The sequence below is a fragment of the Pangasianodon hypophthalmus genome, chromosome 4 (assembly GCF_027358585.1).
Source record: "Pangasianodon hypophthalmus isolate fPanHyp1 chromosome 4, fPanHyp1.pri, whole genome shotgun sequence".
NCBI lineage: Eukaryota > Metazoa > Chordata > Actinopteri > Siluriformes > Pangasiidae > Pangasianodon > Pangasianodon hypophthalmus.
In genome coordinates this window covers 16,851,703-16,870,288 of record NC_069713.1, presented here as the reverse complement: position 1 = coordinate 16,870,288, position 18,586 = coordinate 16,851,703, and the positions used below count along the sequence as shown (strand labels likewise).

The following is an 18,586-nucleotide window of genomic DNA, read 5'->3' as shown; positions in this document are numbered from 1 at the left end:
ATATTATATTATATTATATTATATTATATTATATTATATTATATTATATTATAGTATATTATATTATATTATATTGTATCACAGCGGCCCTGGCCCGGATAAAGCAGCTGAATAATAATAATAATAATAATAATAATAATAATAATAATAATAATAATAACAACAACAACAATAATAATAATAATAATAATAATAACATAGTAGTAATAGTGGTGGTGGTGGTGGAGGAAACAACTCCACAAAGTGTTTTAATAAGAGATTCGAATTATACCACACAATATATCACACAAAGATTAAAACATGTTAAAATAAAAAGAAAAGACACATAACTATTTGACAGAAAAAGAAAAAAAAAATTTTTTAAAGTGGTGAGTGCCCATTTTGGAGGCGTTCACACTGTTAGAGAAACTATGCATATAGCAGTCTGAAGGCTTCACAATAAACCAGAGCTCTTACGGGAAGAGAAAACATGTCGGGTGTGACCGAGGTTTGAAACGAAAGTAAAACGAATTTGTCGCTGCACTATTTACGCGTCCGTTTATTTTAAAGGAATGATTCAGGCTAAAGATCAGTAAGTGTTTGTTAGATACTAACTCGGCTGTATAATGGAGAGTTTCAACAGTTATTCCGGAATCCAAGAACGAACGGCTTCAGTACGGGGAAGGTAAGAGCAGAGTACTCAGTCAGGATGCACAGAGCTCAGCCCCGCGGGGTAAAGCTGTCAGCCCCGGTCTCTTTTTCACCTCTAATGAGCTAGAAACAGTATTCAAGCAATTAATATATTACAAAATAGAATAATACGTTTAAATGTAGGTTTAAGTTTTAAGGTTTAAGTAGCTACTAACCTAAATGCTAACAACAAAATGAGAAAATACTGCCGTTAAAAAGTAGACTTTATTTGTTTGTTTGTTTTATTGTATAGCAATGACATAGGCCTAACTGATACATTTAAACACTCTTAATCATTCAGACCTACTGGAAAGCGATACAATGGGCTGAAAAATCAAGGTGCAACCTGCTACCTGAACTCTATACTGCAGTGTCTCTACATGACCGAAGACTTCCGGAGAGAAGTAGAAAAGTAATGCTATCCTTTTTCTAACCACCTTGTACTTCTTTGTTGCACTTTTATCTTCCTGATAGACTATAAAGTTTATACTGACAAATCTTTTTCATTATTTTATCGTAACTCTTAACACATTTTAATACCATAAACCATGCAGTGGCCCCAGAAAGTATTTGGAGACTTCAATATTTATAAATGTATGAATTTCACTGCATTAGAGAACAACTTACATATACATACACACACACACACACACACACACAAACACACACACACACACATATATATATATATATATATATATATATATATATATATATATATATATATATATATATATATATATGTGTGTGTGTGTGTGTGTATGTATATATACATATACTTTCCATAATTTATGTGTGTATAGATATATATATAGATATAGATATACATACGGTTAAGATTATTCTGGTTGTCACAGTTAATCCATAGTTAATGCGATGAACTACACCATATGGTTTCTCTGCTGGGGGCACCTGAAATTGAAGGTAACTGACTACATACAGCCACTATAAATTACCTTGGAACCAGCTGGTTAAAAGTAATTACAAAAATGACTAAGAAGAGGTAAGTTTTGAGAAAATCATACTGAATCATACTGTATGTTTGCACAGAGAAAGCCACTCTATTTGCCAGATCAGGAAAAAAGAAGAAGAAGAAGAAGAACAAGAACAAGAACTAGAATTACCAGATAGGACTAGAGCATATTCAAAACAGGATCAATGAGCATGGTTACAGAGGGAGAGTAATGTGGCAGAAACCATTCAACGGCCGCAAGAATAAAAACGTAAAAGTGAAATTTGCAAAAGAACATGTACAGAAAGACAGCAGCTTCTGGAGAACTATCTTATTTTCAGATGAATCCAAATTTAACTTGGATGGATCTGATATACTGTAGGGTTTGTGTGGAGAAAGCCAGGAGAAGAATTCCAACCAAAATGCATGAAGAGTACTATAAACCATGGTGGTGGTTTTAAAGGCTGTTTTTCCCACAGTGGTGTTGGTGAGCTTGTGTTCATTGATGCCATAATGAACATACACTCACTGGGCACTTTATTAGAAACACCTGTACGTCTATTCATTCATGCAATTATCTAATCAGCCAATCATGTGGCAGCAGTGCAATGCATAAAATCATGCAGATACGGGCCAGCAGCTTCAGATAATGTTCAATTCAACCATCAGAATGGGGAAAAAAGTGATTTCAGTGATTTTGACCATGGCATGATGGTTGATGCCAGATGGGCTGGTTTGAGTATTTCTATAACTGCTGATCTCCTGGGATTTTCACTCACAATAGTCTCGAGTTTAGTCAGAATGGTGCAGTAAAGAAAAAACATCCAGTGAGAGGCAGTTCTGTGGACAGAAGAGAGGTCAAGAGAAACTTCCACCACAAATGTTGCAGAAACTGGTTGACTCAATGCCCAGATGTTGTCAAGAAGTTCTGCGAAACAAAGGATGGCAAACTAAATATTAAAACAACTGTGATCTTTAATGAATCCACTTTTGAGTGTCCAAACATTTTTTTTGTCTAAATATGACCAGTATATCTATTATTTTTACGTCTTTATGCATAATCTATTTTTTTTTAGGAAATCTTTAGATTGAAAAGTGTGCTTAGGTGTCTTTCTTTAAAATAAATGCCACTTGGTTTAACATGGTTTCTAATGCAATGAAATTTATATATTTTTAAATGTGGCTTAAATGTCCAAATTTTTTTTGCAGCCACTATATGTTATTGCTGAGAAACAATCATCTTTTTGTCTGTTCTTTCCATGTTAGTTTTAGACCAGATCCACAAAACTCTGATGAGAAATGTACTGATTTGATGCTAGAATTGCAGAAGCTCTTTAACAAGATAAAAGAGGTTGATGGTACAACTGAAGGGATAACTCGAAGTTTGTGCATCCACAATGGTGAGTTATTCCATTCGGTATGACTAAAGGTAAAACGTAACGTTTTTGCAACAGGAATGCTGAGTTATATTTGACTCAATGCTTGTTTTATGTTTTGTTATGTTGTCATATTTTCAGTCTATGAACAGCAGGATGCAGTAGAATACTATCAGAAAACTCTAAAAGCAACTGGGCCACGAGTTTCCAAGGTAGGATTTTTCTCTTGAATGTTTACATTTACACTGTTTTTATTCTTTTTGTAATATAGCAGAGTTACATGACACTACACAGTTGTGTTTTTTTCCAGGTATTTGAAGGGAAAATGAGCAACAAAACCAAATGTCCAAATAATCACATATTTCAAGAGAATTGTCACTTTTTCACCATCCCTTTAGCCGTAGAAGCTGGACACAGTGAGGTGTTCAATGTGGTAAAAATAAATAAATAAACACACACACACACACACACACACACACACACACACACACACATATATATATATATATATATATATATATATATATATATATATATATATATATATATATACATATATACATTAGCCTAGCCAACATTATTTATATCAAACAAAGAGGATTTTTTTTCTTTTTCTTTTTTGCAGGAAAATGGATTGCAGACTTTTTTTAAATTGTTAAAGTTAGATGAAGATGACTGGCTATATTGTAAACAGTGTGGCCAAAAAACTGAAACAGAGACGGTGAGTACTCCACTGGATGTCCTGTAAGACACAAAATTAATGCCATTAGTCAGCAGGCCCAAATGTTGAAATCTTGACTCGATGTCTCTTATTAATCAAAGTTGTGTACAGACAAATATGAATGTAAAATGAGCACAGGGTATGCAAATTCCACAGACAGTTTCCTTATTCCTCAATTTCGTCTTCTGTGTATTGATCAAACTCACATCTGGTTGGAGTATGTGTAAATTTGATCAATATTTTAACAGCAGCAGCTCGTGACCATAGATTTTGGTGGGGAAATATGACATTAATAATGGCATAACCTCGAACAAAATCAAGAGATCAAGAGGCTATCACGCTTGATTAATTCTGTAGACCAGTAGTGGTTCTTCAGAGTAACCCTTTAATAGGAAGTTGAGAGCTGACAACATAAAGCCATACAGCATATAGTCTAGCAGTTTTGAGCAGTTTTAGATGTACTTGGTTCAACTGTGTTCAAGGTAATATTATCCAGGGTTGGCAAGTTTCAGCAAAATTTCCAGCTTAACTGCATATCAAAAACCACACAAAAGACCTGAAATTAGCCAAAAATTTGGGTATCAAAAAGAGAGACTTTTTTTTAAACCTTTGCATGAGGAAAGTATTTCACATGTATTTCTGATGTTTTACCTTCTCCCAATATTTGCAGATTTTAAACTAGCTCAGTCTGGCAACCCTGTCATGAACTGATGAAGATTTTTTTCCCTCAAAACATGTTTAATGATAACCAGTTTACAGTCTGGTTAGTGATGCATTACAAGGCTAAAGACATAAATGTATGCATCTGCATGCGTCACAATTAGCTAAAAAACAGGATGGAGGAGGAGGAGAAAGGCAACAAAATGCAGTCGGGGAAAGGTAGAGTCGGTAGCTAGTCATGACTAGCTAGCTAGTGTTAGCTAATGGTCCTTCAGTGCAAGCAGCAATGTTAATGCTTGTGACATAGGCATTGGCAGCAGTCTTGATATTATCCTTGGCATCGATCCTTGGCATCCTTCAGTAATGTTAGCCACAGTATTCAGTTCTTCATTAAAATCTATTGGCCTAAAATATGTTATTATCACTGTTGCATGAGTCAACACTGCTATTTCCCTCATTTCCATATTATTTTGTTCTCTCTTAGCACTCCACTTTCCCTCCATTTTTTAAAATTTGCCAGGCATCACACAAATGTATCATTAGCTCACAAGTAATTTCCTGACTGATATGTCATCACCAGAAAAATGAGAACCAGTAAGAGACAGTGTTTTTTCATGAAGCGACACCAGTTTTGCACATTGGTTTCAAAATAAAATTTTCACTTTAAGACTATTGACCTGACTATTGAACCACAAAAAAAACAAACAAAAAAAACAAGCCACAGCTCAAGCCCCCTTGGATTTAGAGGCCTGAGGCAGCAGCCCAAGCATCTCTACAGTTAATCCATCAATTGTATGTTGTTCATCATATCTACCACTTATTTGTATGTTTTTGGACAGGGGGAGGAAAGTGGAGAACCCAGAGAAAAAGCAGGAAAATTTTCCACAGATCTTGAATAACATTCATCTGCCGAATGCCACAACACCTGCTGGCGTGTTAATTTACATGTACTCTGTATGAGGTTCAAATGGGGTGTAGCGTATGTAAATAAGGACTAGTGCATCCATGCAGCTGAAGCTGATTCTATTGCTTTCAAATAACAATTTGATAACAGTAAATTTGGTTTTGATGTTGTACGACAGTTTGTGAATCAGAAGTTCCTACATCATTCAGTGCACTCAAATATCATCTATACACCACTTTGATGAATAAGGGCCATTGTGATTGAAATTTGTGTCAGTCTCAAATCAACCACTTCTTTCACACTCTGACTATTTAATCCTTAGTGGAATGAAATCGAGGAGTTTCCTACTATCCTGACTCTGTACCTGAAGAGGTTTTACTTTGACTATAACCAGATGAGGCTTGTGAAGAATCACTGTCCCATGGACATTCCTGAGAAACTGCAGATAAGTGTATGGTTTAGCCTTTTTCAGCCTACAACTGAACCTACATGTATTGCCATACATCCATCCCTGGATGGATGTATGTCATTACATAGCAACATCAATGCATTTGCCATAAAATTATTGCAATAACATTACTTTTTAGCCTTACTTTACACAAACTTCTGTGTAATACCTTCTTCATATTCAGTTTTTTACATGCGCATACTTTCTTTTTCCACAGAATATTGGATATGAGCTTTATGCAGTTATTAACCACTTCGGAGGAGAAAGTGGAGGGCACTACAATGCTGTCATCAAATCCTTTGAGAATAACAAGTGGTACTGTTTTGATGACTCTTTTGTTACAAAGGTAATAAAATGAAATAAAAATAAAATATTATTTACTTGCTTTAATTTTCTGCTATGTGCAGTATTGTGACGTAAGCCTTGTTTTCTAACAGGATTCAGTAGACTCTTTCCATCAGTGAGTACACTATAACCATGGTTTCACATCTTATTAATATCAGGAAAAAACACATTGAATACATTCTTCTGTGTCGTATTTTGTTTTTCAGACTGACATTTGTGCTTTTTTTATTTTTGCAGTTCACAGCTGGCCTACATGCTTATGTACAGAAGTACGTAAAAACTTTCTTAGCCTTGCAGTACTTATTTATGCAGTGCAATATGAAAGGTTAATATTACTAACAAAATAATTAGACTTCATACTGTTTTTACTGTTGAAGTCCTTTGTGTCATTTCCTGCTAAATACACTTCTCCACCATTATTGTCTATTCTTGTTATTGTCTTCCGTCTTGTTATCACTTTCCATCTAAAAAGATTTAATATTTTAGGTGGAAGGTGATAATAGTAATAGTAATAATAGTCTCATCTTAATGATATTTAAAACACCACTGACCGTTCAAACCATTAAAGAGTAAACAGGCTATCCCACAGCTCTCTAAGTAATTTGCATTGTAAAAGTGAGCAGTTTGCAAGTTATGCAATTTAAAAAAATGTAACTGCTTAAGATAAGATAGCGCTTTTTTCATCCCGAGGGAAAGTCTTGTGCTAGAGGTTGCTCAAACATATATATCACAACAATGTAGGAATAAAATACAATATAATAATAAATGAAGTAGTAAAAAAAAGTAGTAAAAATAACCACAGTATAGACCCACAACAAGAAAGAAGTTACACTAGTACAATAAATTGTGATTCTTGATATTTCTGTACATGCTATGTATCCTGTGTCTTTACATTTTTTCGTCCCCAGATAAATGTAAATAAGAACAAAAAAAAGCTTCAGAATACGAAAGAAAAATCCATTGAATGTATTGAAATACTGAGAATAACTGTTTTTCATGCTTCATGCTTTTTCATGCTTTTAAAATTACTGCGTGGTTGTTGCTCAGTGTTATTATAAATGGGATTATTATTACAGCTTTTAGGTTACAGTCTTGCTAACTACTACTGCTTTGAAGGCATCTGAGAGCAGGGATGGATGTATAGGTTAGGTTCATATATATATATATATATATACTATTGTCTGAACTATTTGAATTTGAACTATATGAATGTGCAGTATAATCACTATTTATATTTGCTATTTTTTACACTCTAATCTTTATGTAATCCTGGGTGTTGCTTTTGTTTCCTCTTGTTGAGTAGAAGTGAATGGGTCGCACCCTGATGAGAAGTCTACCAATGTGAGTCTTTTTTTCTGTACAAAAAGACAAAATTTTCCTTCATTTAGCTATAATGAAATAAGCAAAAAAAATAAAAAATCACAATTTTGTAATGATTGAGTTCACAGTCATGCTTATTAATGTCCATTAATGTAAGGAATAAAAATGGTGGGGCATAATTTAATAGGAAAATAATCACCAAAAACAGGATAAGATTACAGGTTACCATTACCAGGAAAAACAAGATTTTTTAATAACAGCACATTTCAAAGTATTTTATTCCACTTATACTACAGCAATTTGCCAGTGATCCATGAAACAAGTTAGTTCCTGTTATCACTCACATTATAGGTGCTATAAACAGTCATTCCCTCACCAGCCTCTATTTTTAATTTCTCTAGTACCTTGTCATGTTACCTAGGAAGCCCAATGCAAACTCCACTGTCCCAAGGACTAGAAAACCTACTGCTGCAAAGTGCTGACACTGGAGAGTCCTTGCATAAATGTTAAATAAATGTCTCTTTACAGAAACCTTTACCATAAACATTTTTCTTTGTTAAATAACAGCACATTTTAATCTGCTTATTATTAGTCTTAGATACACAAGTCTCTGTGTATGAGGTGCCACTATGGAAAGAATAACATATTAGAACAAGCTCAATAATATTAACCATGTTACAGCTGGGAGTACCTGTGCTATTATACAAAATTATGTACACCTTCCGACCAATCAGAATTCAGCAGCACTGTGGTATAAATAAGATTTAACCATTTTGAAGAGTAATATAAAGTGTGTTCCTATGTGACAGGAGCTACAATTACACTGCCAGGAGTACTGCAACCTGGTCACCATGCTGCTGCAGTGGATCCGACACTATGTCTCTGTGTTTGAGGAGAGCAAGTTCCCCACCAGTTATAAGGAAATTGAGGTCTCTTAACAGCTCAATAAGACACAAGCATGCACACAACATACACATACAGTTGCATGCACATTATTCTATTGTATTGTACCACTATTTATTGTATTGTATTATTATTATTGTATTTGACATTTATAAGTTGCTATTGATTATAAGGCAAGCCAGTGAATTCATATTACAAGCATTTTTTAAAATACAGCTAAATAGTATGAATCAAACCCTCTACCTTGATGTTCCAGACCCTTTGCCACGAGTTTCTAGAATTTAAGAAGACACAGCTGCCATCAAAGGAAGCTGACACAAATCACTCCAAACATATTTACAAGGCCTTTGAGGTAAGTACCATGATCATGTGGTAGGTCTAGTAAATGAACACATTATACCAAATCACATAAATCATTATGTGCATTCACAGTGCATTGCATTATTCACAAGTATTCAACCCCTTTGAACTTGACCACATTTTGTTGTGTTATAAGCTGGAACTAAAATGTTGGTTGCATCACTGGCATAACACACTCAGAGGCAAGCACTATATGTCCTCTTCCACATACATGAACTCAAATACATTATTGTCTAGTGTTGCTGTGATTGACAGGTGAGTGAGAGTATACATAACTCCTACCAAGAGATAACAGCCAATTTTAATCCATTGTTTGCCAGCCGCAGATGGCTGTGGCATCATCAGGATTCAAACGATTTCCCAATGATAAGGTCTTTATGATGCTGTTTATTTAGGTATGTTCTTTATCAGGTGTACACAGTTGTATTTATAGTGAAAACATGTGACACTTTACTTACACAGGTGAACTCCATTCAACTAGGATGACAATTGGTTGCACCAGAACTAATTTAAGGGTTTTATGTCAATGGAGTGAATACTTATGCAATCAAACCTTTATTTTATTTTATTTGCATTATCATTGATTATATTGATCCCCCCATTTCAGTATTTTGGTATATATATATATATATATATATATATATATATATATATATATGTATATATATATATATATATATATATATATACCATATAAAATCCAATCAGGTACATTGCAGGGTGTAACTCTGCCAAATGTGTAAAAGTTCAAAGGGAAAATGTTCTTTTTGCATTGATATTCTACCTGAAAGTTTGTCTTTGTATCCTGCATCTTTCCTCTACAGGGTGCAGTGCGGGCAGGTCAGATTACGGTTCCTCCCGGTTACAACCCCATCGATGTGGAGGAGGAGTGGCGTCAACTCCATGAAGCCATAATTAAGTGGGAGAGACTGGTCCGCAATGAATTTAAAAGGTGAGACTGCCAGTTCATACACAGCGTCTTCACATTACCGTATTTTGTAGCTCTTTAATTTTTTATCATTTTTTAAGTTAAAGTCCCTCAATCTTCTCTGCAATTTGGTCACCTGCCAGTTCCCATCCACCAGCCAGCTCTCCCCTATAATATAACAACTACCAAAATGTAGATTGACTTTTGTACTAATAGTTTACTTACTGCATATTTTTGTCAGGGTGTACTGTTTCCACGAGCATCTGGTAAACTCGCGCAATGAGTACAACCTGCATGCGATGTCCGACATTACAGTGTCAGTGAACAGAGTACCCCTCACGCATCCTGAGCTGGATGAAGTCATGCTGTACTACATCCAGGACCTGCTGGCCTGGGTGGAGAAGAACCAGAGACGCATACACAACTCAGAATGGGGTGCAGACCTGCCCTCCATCAAGTCCCATATGGGCAGCCATCACAGACTACATGAGTCTATCAAGGACTTCAAATCCAACATTGAGCGTGCTTGGGCAGATGAGGTGAATTTGTTGACTGTGTTGATTTCTTTATGGTGGTAAAACTTTCTTTTTTCATCTTGCTTGTATAAACCCTAACCCTAGGACATAATTTGATGTAGACTAGTATTGATAAACAAATAAATAAGTAATAAAACATAGAATATAAGTTTACCATTTATACAATTGCACTACTGATTTATTTAATCTGTCTGGTCAGAAGATGTTGATTGATTTTCCATAACAGCAGCTATGACAGTTGTGCAGCTGCAAGTCACAGTTTTATATTAATGCACTTGTTCTGATACATAAAAAGAGAGGCTGGTAATATAACATAAGTGATAACAGGAATGTGCTTCACAAATGTTCCACAGTATTAAATATAACTATAAATCGAAAAAGTACAACATTAATGTACAACGTTGATAATTTTTTTAAAAATGTAAGCATTAGGCAAATTGCTGTGGTACAAGAGGAATAAAACACTTGGGCCGTCCTGTTATAGGAAAAACAATCAATTGTGGGGTTGTAGGAGGAACTTCTATTTGTATCAGGCCATAACACACCACCCTGTTGTTGATTATTTTCCTGTAACAGCATGCCCTCCAAAGTATTTTATTCATCACATGTTTTACAAGGACCTGCCTTTCTTGTAGTGATTAAATAATATCTGAAATAATGTCTTTATGTTGTCTCTACAGAATCATTTATCCCCTGCCAGTAAACAAGCATACAGAGATTACCTGATCAAGCTGGACTTGCAGTACAATGAACTTCTGGTAGGTCTTTTTTTTTTTGGGGAACCACAAACATTTCACTAGTTAACAACTGCATAAAGTTTTTACAGTTATTGGTTTCAGCTTCAACAGAGTTTGTTTTTAATAATCTCTTGCTGCTTTGTTTGACCCTCTGACAGAGCTTCTCAGTGGACCAGCTGCACAATCTGAACATGCTATATGCATTTGCTGTAGCTTGCACTGAAGAGCTGAAGTGGCTATGTGAGAGAAAGGAGGAAGAGTTGAAATATGACTGGAGTGACAATAACACCAACATGACTGCCAAGAAGGATAACTACTCAGTAAGACTACTTTTTCTGCCATATAGCCTAATTGCATAATCCAGTGATTATGTTTCGTAATTACTTTCCAGGAATAACTATCTCTGCTGTACCAACTACTTGTACTAGATTAATAGATTAATCATGTTCTTATACCCTGAATCATTTTACTAGGATAATGATATTTCTTAATAGTTAATAGTTGTCATGTGACAGGGTCTGGAGTGGGATCTGGAGCAGAGGAAAATAAGCATGAACACTGTTCTAGCCACTGGAGACAAATTGCTGAAGGAAGGCCATCCAGCTCAGAGCACAATAGAGGCAAGTAATCCCATCAATATTCCCTGTGGTTGAATTTGTAGGATTTCAGTAGAACTACATAATTCTGGAAATGAACACGAACCCAACACAAACCTTCATGTTCTGTTCGCTATGTGCAGCAATATAATTTTATATTTAATTTAATTAGTATCAGTGTGAACTACATTTATAAACATACAGTTAATGCCATGGCTGGCTTTAACTGTAAAATAAATTCCAAATACTCTGTTAGTACAGATTTATTTTATGAACATTATTTAAATTTGTACAATAATATTTTGTCAGCAGAGCTTTCCATTCCAGGACATTCCACCAACAGGACACATTAGTCCAAGTTGACATTATTCATAGGCTTATATTGATGCTTGGATTAAACCCATTTAAGTGACCAGTCAAAAAGACTAATAACTATGTAGGGGAGAAGGGTATGTTTATACAGAAAGCCATAGAAATGCAAAGTATATATCAATATTGGTGCTTCACTTGAAATTTAATTAATCTGTCTCATAAAATTACTCAGTCTCAGTAAATCAGTCTCATTAGATAACCAATTTTTAGTTTAGAAATTTACTTAGAAACAAAATTTCCAATAAGTCAAAATTATTTAGCTGAGAACAATAATAAACAATGACTTGGTTTCTGAAAGCTTAGTTCAGAATAGTTTGGCTTCTTGCAAAATCAAAGTAATAACCACAACATGGCAAAAAACATTCAATAAAATAGAATTTATTGAGATACAGTAGGAAAAGAAGAAACACCAATAAACAACTTAATAACCTAATTTAAATAGGGACAGACAAAGAGTTGCATGTCCACATTCACGCTAAGCTTATAAAAATTAATAACCATGTGAGATACATGGCTGCATCTCCGGTTATGTGACTCAGAAGAACAATAGGGAGAAGAATATAGCTGCAAGCAGCAGTTGAGGGGACCAAGCACTTTCTGTCCACACACCTTAGCAATGGAGAAAGAGAGTTCAAATTTATGAGCAGTTTTACTAACTTGTGAATTATACCGCCCCCAAGAGGGGATTTAGACAAACTTCTTGGAGTCCCTTAGGACAAGAATTTTTACTCATCTACAAAGTTTGGTCAAAATATGTTACACCGTTGTTGAGATAGGCCTTCACTTCCTGTTTAGCAACTTCACCATCAAATTCATTTGCGTGCTATGGACGAACCATCCATCATATCAAAAATCTGAGAAAAGTTTTGTTCGGGTTGGTCTCCCAAAGCTGTGTGCCAAATTTGGTGATGATTGGCCAAAATTTGTAGGTTTTGTAGAAAAAAAAAAACATTTTCTAAAAAAATTCTAAATGGCCTACTTCCAGTTTGAGAAGTTACATTCACAACATCAGAGAAACTTCAAGGAAATCAATAGGAATAAGAATCTTGATTTAATGTTGTGTTTCAAAAGTTACGTTCAATTTTACAAATTTGTTAATAAAAGCGCCACCTAGAGGTGAATATAGATAAACCTTCTTGGAGACCCTTAGCGCGAGGTCTCTCAGTTCTCTCCAAAATTTGTTCAGAATATGTCACACCGTTGCTGAGATATGCCTTCACTTCATGTTTGGTCCTCTAATTCATTTGAGTTTGCGATAGAAAAAACATCCCATCAAATAAGCAACTTTTTATGGAGATGGTCTCATGATGCTGCGATTCAAATTTGGTGATGGAGCAAAGAAAAAACTCATTTTTAAAAAAAATTCAAAATGACAGAAAATCCAATATAACAGAAATTACATCATAGTATGCGTTACATATAATATAACATCATGGTATGCGTTGAACTAGGTTTGACCTGAAGAATCAGAGAAAATTTCTACGATATTCCATTGTGGAGTTATTATTGTAAACATTTTTCCAACTTTTCCCTATTGGTGGTGCTAGAGGTATTGAGTGGCTTACACCAAATTTGCTGTAATGGTAGCTGAGACTGTCCTATATCACTTTGCCAAATTTCATAAACAGCATATGAAGCATTCTATGGGGTGTCTTAGACTCTCTTTGGAAGTTTAAGAAGAAGAAGAAGCATAAAACAATTACTAAAGGGTGCCTGCACACCTTCTGTGCTAAATATGGCAGAGATTTCAACTCCACACGTGGTGGACAGCCAGCAATAGAAAACAATAAAAAGTTTTCAGTCCAGCCAATCATAATACGCTATGCTCAATGCTTTGACTCAAGAAGCATAACTTTGCGTGTCTGCTGCGGAACGTGCCTTAATTAGTGCACAGATGGTGGCTGATAACAAGACTTCACTTGTAATTAAGTGATGCAGTTTTTTGATAATGAAGTGTGGCATTTGCAAGGCTAGATATCACAAAAACCAGGGTAGGAAAGCTAGTAGCTTCGTAATAAAAACATAATGATAAATCTTTCAGCTTATCATTTAATGATAGATTCCTTTCTAATCTTCAGCTGCCCAGTGTCTCTCTCTTTTTTTTTAATTTGTTTGTTTTTCGCATCATTCTGTGTAAACTCTAGAGACTGTTGTATGTGAAATTCCCAGGAGATCAGCAGTTTCTGAAATACTCAAACCAGCCCATCTGTTACCAGCAATCACGCCATGGTTAAAGTCACAGAGGTCACACTTTTCCCCATTCTTCTGTTTGATGTGAACATTACCTGAAGCTCTTTACCTCTGTCTGCATATTGTTTTGCGTTGCACTGCTGCCACATGATTGGCTGATTAGATAACTGCATGAATGTGCAGGTGTACAGGTGTTCCTAATAAAATGTATGGCAAGTGAAAGATGAACATCGCTGACGTTCATTTTTGGGAGCTCCTGCAGACACCAGGTGTAAAATAACACCATTACCATTATAGCGGATGAACCGGAAATAGAGGAACCCTCATAGTTATAATGAGGAAGTGTTTGTGCAAGCCCATTCTTTGTGATAGTTTGCGGGGGGGGGGATGTATACTTGTGCTATGTCCTTCCATTTACTGCAGAAGTATTATACTGAAAATGTGCCCCTAAAAAAAGTGGATGCAAGGTGCCTACAACTATAAGAACTCAATAAAAATATAATAATTTTGATATGATGGGTTGTGATTTCCACCACTGTAACGAAATTTAAATGGCTATTCCTCATGGATCCTTTGGGGGGTCCCCAGATTCTACTCTGAGAAACATTGACTTATGGCATGAGTGTGTTAGAAAAAATGGAGGGAATAAAGTTAGAAAAGGGGGAAATTTTCTTCCAAATTTTGTTCCACATTTAGTAAAACTCTGCTTGACATATCACTTACATTACAAACCATGTATTGAGATGTAAATAGCACAATTTTATCCTCAATCCACATTTTAGAACACAAAACAACTTAAGATCTTTCTGTACCATCTGTAGGCCTTAATTGCAGCTCTGCAGTCTCAGTGGAATTGGCTACAGCAGTTGTGCTGCTGCATTCAGACCCACATCAAAGAGAACACTGGTTACTTCCAGGTATCTTCTCCTGGCCGCTGCTGCACATTTATTTCATTATCCTGGATTTGAATGGCTACCTTTTACAGCTGTTAAGGCTAAATCAGCATTGTGCTCTGCTCAACAGTTCTTTGCGGATGTGAAAGAGGCAGAGGAGAAGATGAAGAAGATTCAGGAGACAATGAAGAAGAAATATAGGTTTGATCGTTCCACTACTGTCACACATCTGGAGCACCTTCTGAAGGATGCTGAGGTGGGTACTATCATACCCTATATTTACATGTATTCATCTGGCAGGTGTGACATATAATTAAGTTTAGCAGTATTAACAGCCCTTCTCAAGGGCCCGAAAGTAAGAATATTTTGCCAAAATAATAGAATGTTTTCTGTTTTGGCCCACAGGAGGAAATGGAACAACTTATTGTGTTTAAGACTCATTTGAGCAGTCTAAATAGGAGAGCCAAGGATATTGTTCAGCTAAAACCCAGAAATCCTGCCAACCCTGCCAAAGACAAACTGCTCATTCAGGCTGTGTGTGATTGCAAACAAAGAGAGGTAAAAAACAAAAAAAGAGGCATTATTTAATTATACTACAGACTGTTGAATTTTTTTATCTTATTGGTCAGATACAGTTGATTAATCTTCTATAATGGCAGTTTTGACAGTAGTGCTGTTTAGAAAGTAACACTTATTATTCTGATATCCCTCATGCCTCTCAGAATAGAATTAGTGGAAATTACAGTATTAACAAAAAGCCATTTATGGTTGACAGACACAAGGATTAATTAACCTTTAACTAGTGAATAACTCACAATGGTTTCCCCTGAATTATGTTGATTAAAGTGCATGTTTGTCATAGGGAGTGATCAAACTTCCTAACTAGGATGATGTCAGTTTCCTTTAATAAAACGTGTTTTATCAAGTCTGTTTTCTAACTTGATATTAACAAAATCTAACTTTTGATATATACTTATATTATTTAGGTGAGTTAAGGTAACAAGTTTATTTGTAATTTAGACAAAAATTCTGTAGTCTGAAGTGTACTTTGCTGATGTAGTCCATGTGTTGTCCTAGATTACAGTACACAGGGGAGATAAGTGTGAGCTGTTGAACAACTCTCAGCCCTTTAAGTGGAAAGTGAAAAGCTTGAATGGAAGTAAAGCCACAGTTCCATCCATCTGCTTCATCATCCCACCTCCCAATAAGGAGGCTGTAGAAAGCAGCTCTGGGTAAAGTTTCATTTTTGTTTGGTTTTGGTTTAATTTATTAAGTCATTTATACATATAATTCCCTTCTATTAGATATGATATCTGACATATTGTGTTGGTGACGTTAGTTGATCTCTGAAATCTTACAGGAACAGTAATGATCAGTTTCTTTTAAAGCATATTATGATATTTTATTGTGTGGTGCTTTAGTCTAGCTGCAAGTTTGCAGGAGCTAATCATCCTCAGCAAGGAGTTGCATATGGATATGACGAGTCTGCTGTACTGGCAGTACTTCATGAGAGACATGCAGCGCATCAATTCATGGAATCGCATCATGGTTAGGAACCTATTTACATTACTCAGTAGAAATGGTGCTTGCTATTTATTATTACTTTTTTATACCACAACAATATTGAATTTTGAAATCTGATTGGTAGGGGGATAGTGTTAATTCTAATGTTATTGTATAGTAACAATACCCTCTCATGGTAATTTACACAGTGACTACTATGGCGGACATGCCACATAAAACAAAAATAAGTGTAATTGTGGAATGGTTAGTTGGAGATATTTATTTAACAATGATGGAAATAGTGTCAGAGCAGAGTTTATCACAGTCAGAATTAAAGCTGTAAATTTAAGTTTTCTGACATGGGAAAGTCTTCAAGGCTTTGGATTTTTGCCTCAAGCAGGCCAGTTGCATTATTGTCTTTATTATTTATTATTTATTTATTATTAAGAGAAAAACAATGTCAATATAAAAGGATAATTAATTTATAAAATTAATTTATAAACTCTAATCATTGGCAAATTGCTATGTTTTAAGAGGAATAAAACACATTGGGACATGCTGATATTGGAAATTAATCAACTTCAGGGTGGTAACAGTAACTTTTCTTCATGTCATTCTGTATCACACTACTCCATCATTGATTATTTTCCTATAATAGCATGCCTGTCATGTTGTATTCTTACACCAGCATGAATTTCCTCCTATGTTTCTTAAATCATAATCAAGAAATGATCTCACCATAGCAGGCCACTTTTTTGACACAGATTTAGTTTAATATATAAAACCATATGTCTAGTTCCATGCTTTTGTCTGTATGGAGACTGTGGTGGCCATTTCTTAATTTAGGCTTTAAGGAACATAGTGGATATAAATCTCATTAAGTGAAAACTTTAATCTGGAAAGATAATTAAGTCAAGTGTCAAGTCAAGTGAGTTTTTATTGTCATTCCTCTATATAGCTTGTACACATTGGAATGAAATTTCGTTTCTTCAGGACCGTGGTGCAACATAGAACAGTGCACAAGACTACATAAAGTGCAAATACACAACAGTGCCAGACGAGTGCAAGACAATAAATACAAAGAACACGAGAAGACAATAAATACATAGAACATGGGCTGTAAACTGTAAACTACTGTGTGATGTAGCTGCACAAGTATAGCAGCAATATTGGCAGAAAAACAAGTTCCATAATATAAAGTGTCTGATGCAGCTTTGTAAAGTGAGGTGTGCAGTGATATTGAGTCATGATAGGTTAGGTGTTTGACTAGCCCAGGTGAGAATTCAGAGGCAGCAGGGTGTTGAGTAATCTGACTGCTTCAGGGAAGAAGCTATTGCAGAGTCTGCTGGTGGTGGCACAGAAGCTCCTGTACCTTCTGCCAGATGGCAGGAGGGTGAAGAGTCCATGAGAGGGGTGAGAGGGGTCCTCTGCAATACCTGGTGGCTTGGCGGATCCAGAGGTTGATGAATGAGGTGTCGATGGTGGGTGGAGAGACTCTGATGATCTTTTCAGCTGTCCGCACAATTCGCTGAAGGGTCTTGCTGTCGGAGACTGTGCAGGTCCCATACTACATGGTGAGACAGCTGGTCAGGACACACTCTATAGTCCCTCTGTAGAAGGAGGTGAAGATGGGAGCGGGAGTTTAGCTCTCTTCAGCCTCCCTCTGCAAGAAATGGAGGTGCTGCTGGGACTTCTTGGATAGGCAGGTGGTGTTGAGAGTCCAGGAGAGGTCCCCCATCATGTGCACACCAAGAAATTTGGAGCTTTTGACTTTCTGTACAGTTTTTCCATTGATGTGCAGTGGTGAGTGGTCCACTTGGGTCCTCCAGAAGTTGACAATCATCTCTTATTCTTATCAACATTAAGAGATAGATTGTTGTCTCTACACCATTCTGGAGCTGGTTCACCTCTTTTCTGTACGCTGACTCATCATTGTTGCTGATGAGGCCCACGACTGTAGTATCATCAGCAAACTTGATGCTGTGATTAGAAGTGAACTTTGCAGCACAGTCATGCAGCACTGTGAACAGCAATGGACTGAGCACACAGCCCTGGGGGGCGCAGGTGTTAAGAACTGGAGGTGGAATTGCCGAACATGACAGACTGGGGTCTCCCAGTCAGAAAGTCCAGGATCCAGTTGCAAAGGGAGGTGGTCTGACCCAACAGGCTCAGC

At 36.0% G+C, this 18,586-nt stretch overlaps 1 protein-coding gene across 1 annotated transcript in view; it reads left to right on the top strand.

Annotated features, from left to right (window-relative positions):
• The first annotated feature begins 324 nt into the window (after positions 1-324).
• Positions 325-18,586, top strand: part of si:ch211-212k18.13 (plectin) — a 33,268-nt gene continuing 15,006 nt past the window's right edge. The window contains exons 1-23 of the mRNA XM_026936100.3: positions 325-664; positions 971-1,081; positions 2,888-3,021; positions 3,139-3,209; positions 3,308-3,430; positions 3,623-3,718; positions 5,605-5,733; positions 5,948-6,076; positions 6,168-6,190; positions 6,313-6,344; positions 7,379-7,416; positions 8,205-8,324; positions 8,555-8,650; positions 9,483-9,610; positions 9,828-10,125; positions 10,803-10,880; positions 11,018-11,179; positions 11,375-11,479; positions 14,839-14,934; positions 15,041-15,166; positions 15,316-15,468; positions 15,988-16,142; positions 16,332-16,458. Of these exons, the coding sequence (XP_026791901.3) occupies positions 606-664; positions 971-1,081; positions 2,888-3,021; positions 3,139-3,209; positions 3,308-3,430; positions 3,623-3,718; positions 5,605-5,733; positions 5,948-6,076; positions 6,168-6,190; positions 6,313-6,344; positions 7,379-7,416; positions 8,205-8,324; positions 8,555-8,650; positions 9,483-9,610; positions 9,828-10,125; positions 10,803-10,880; positions 11,018-11,179; positions 11,375-11,479; positions 14,839-14,934; positions 15,041-15,166; positions 15,316-15,468; positions 15,988-16,142; positions 16,332-16,458 (2,589 nt within the window). The 5' untranslated portion in view covers positions 325-605. The remainder of the gene's footprint in view (positions 665-970; positions 1,082-2,887; positions 3,022-3,138; positions 3,210-3,307; positions 3,431-3,622; positions 3,719-5,604; positions 5,734-5,947; positions 6,077-6,167; positions 6,191-6,312; positions 6,345-7,378; positions 7,417-8,204; positions 8,325-8,554; positions 8,651-9,482; positions 9,611-9,827; positions 10,126-10,802; positions 10,881-11,017; positions 11,180-11,374; positions 11,480-14,838; positions 14,935-15,040; positions 15,167-15,315; positions 15,469-15,987; positions 16,143-16,331; positions 16,459-18,586) is intronic.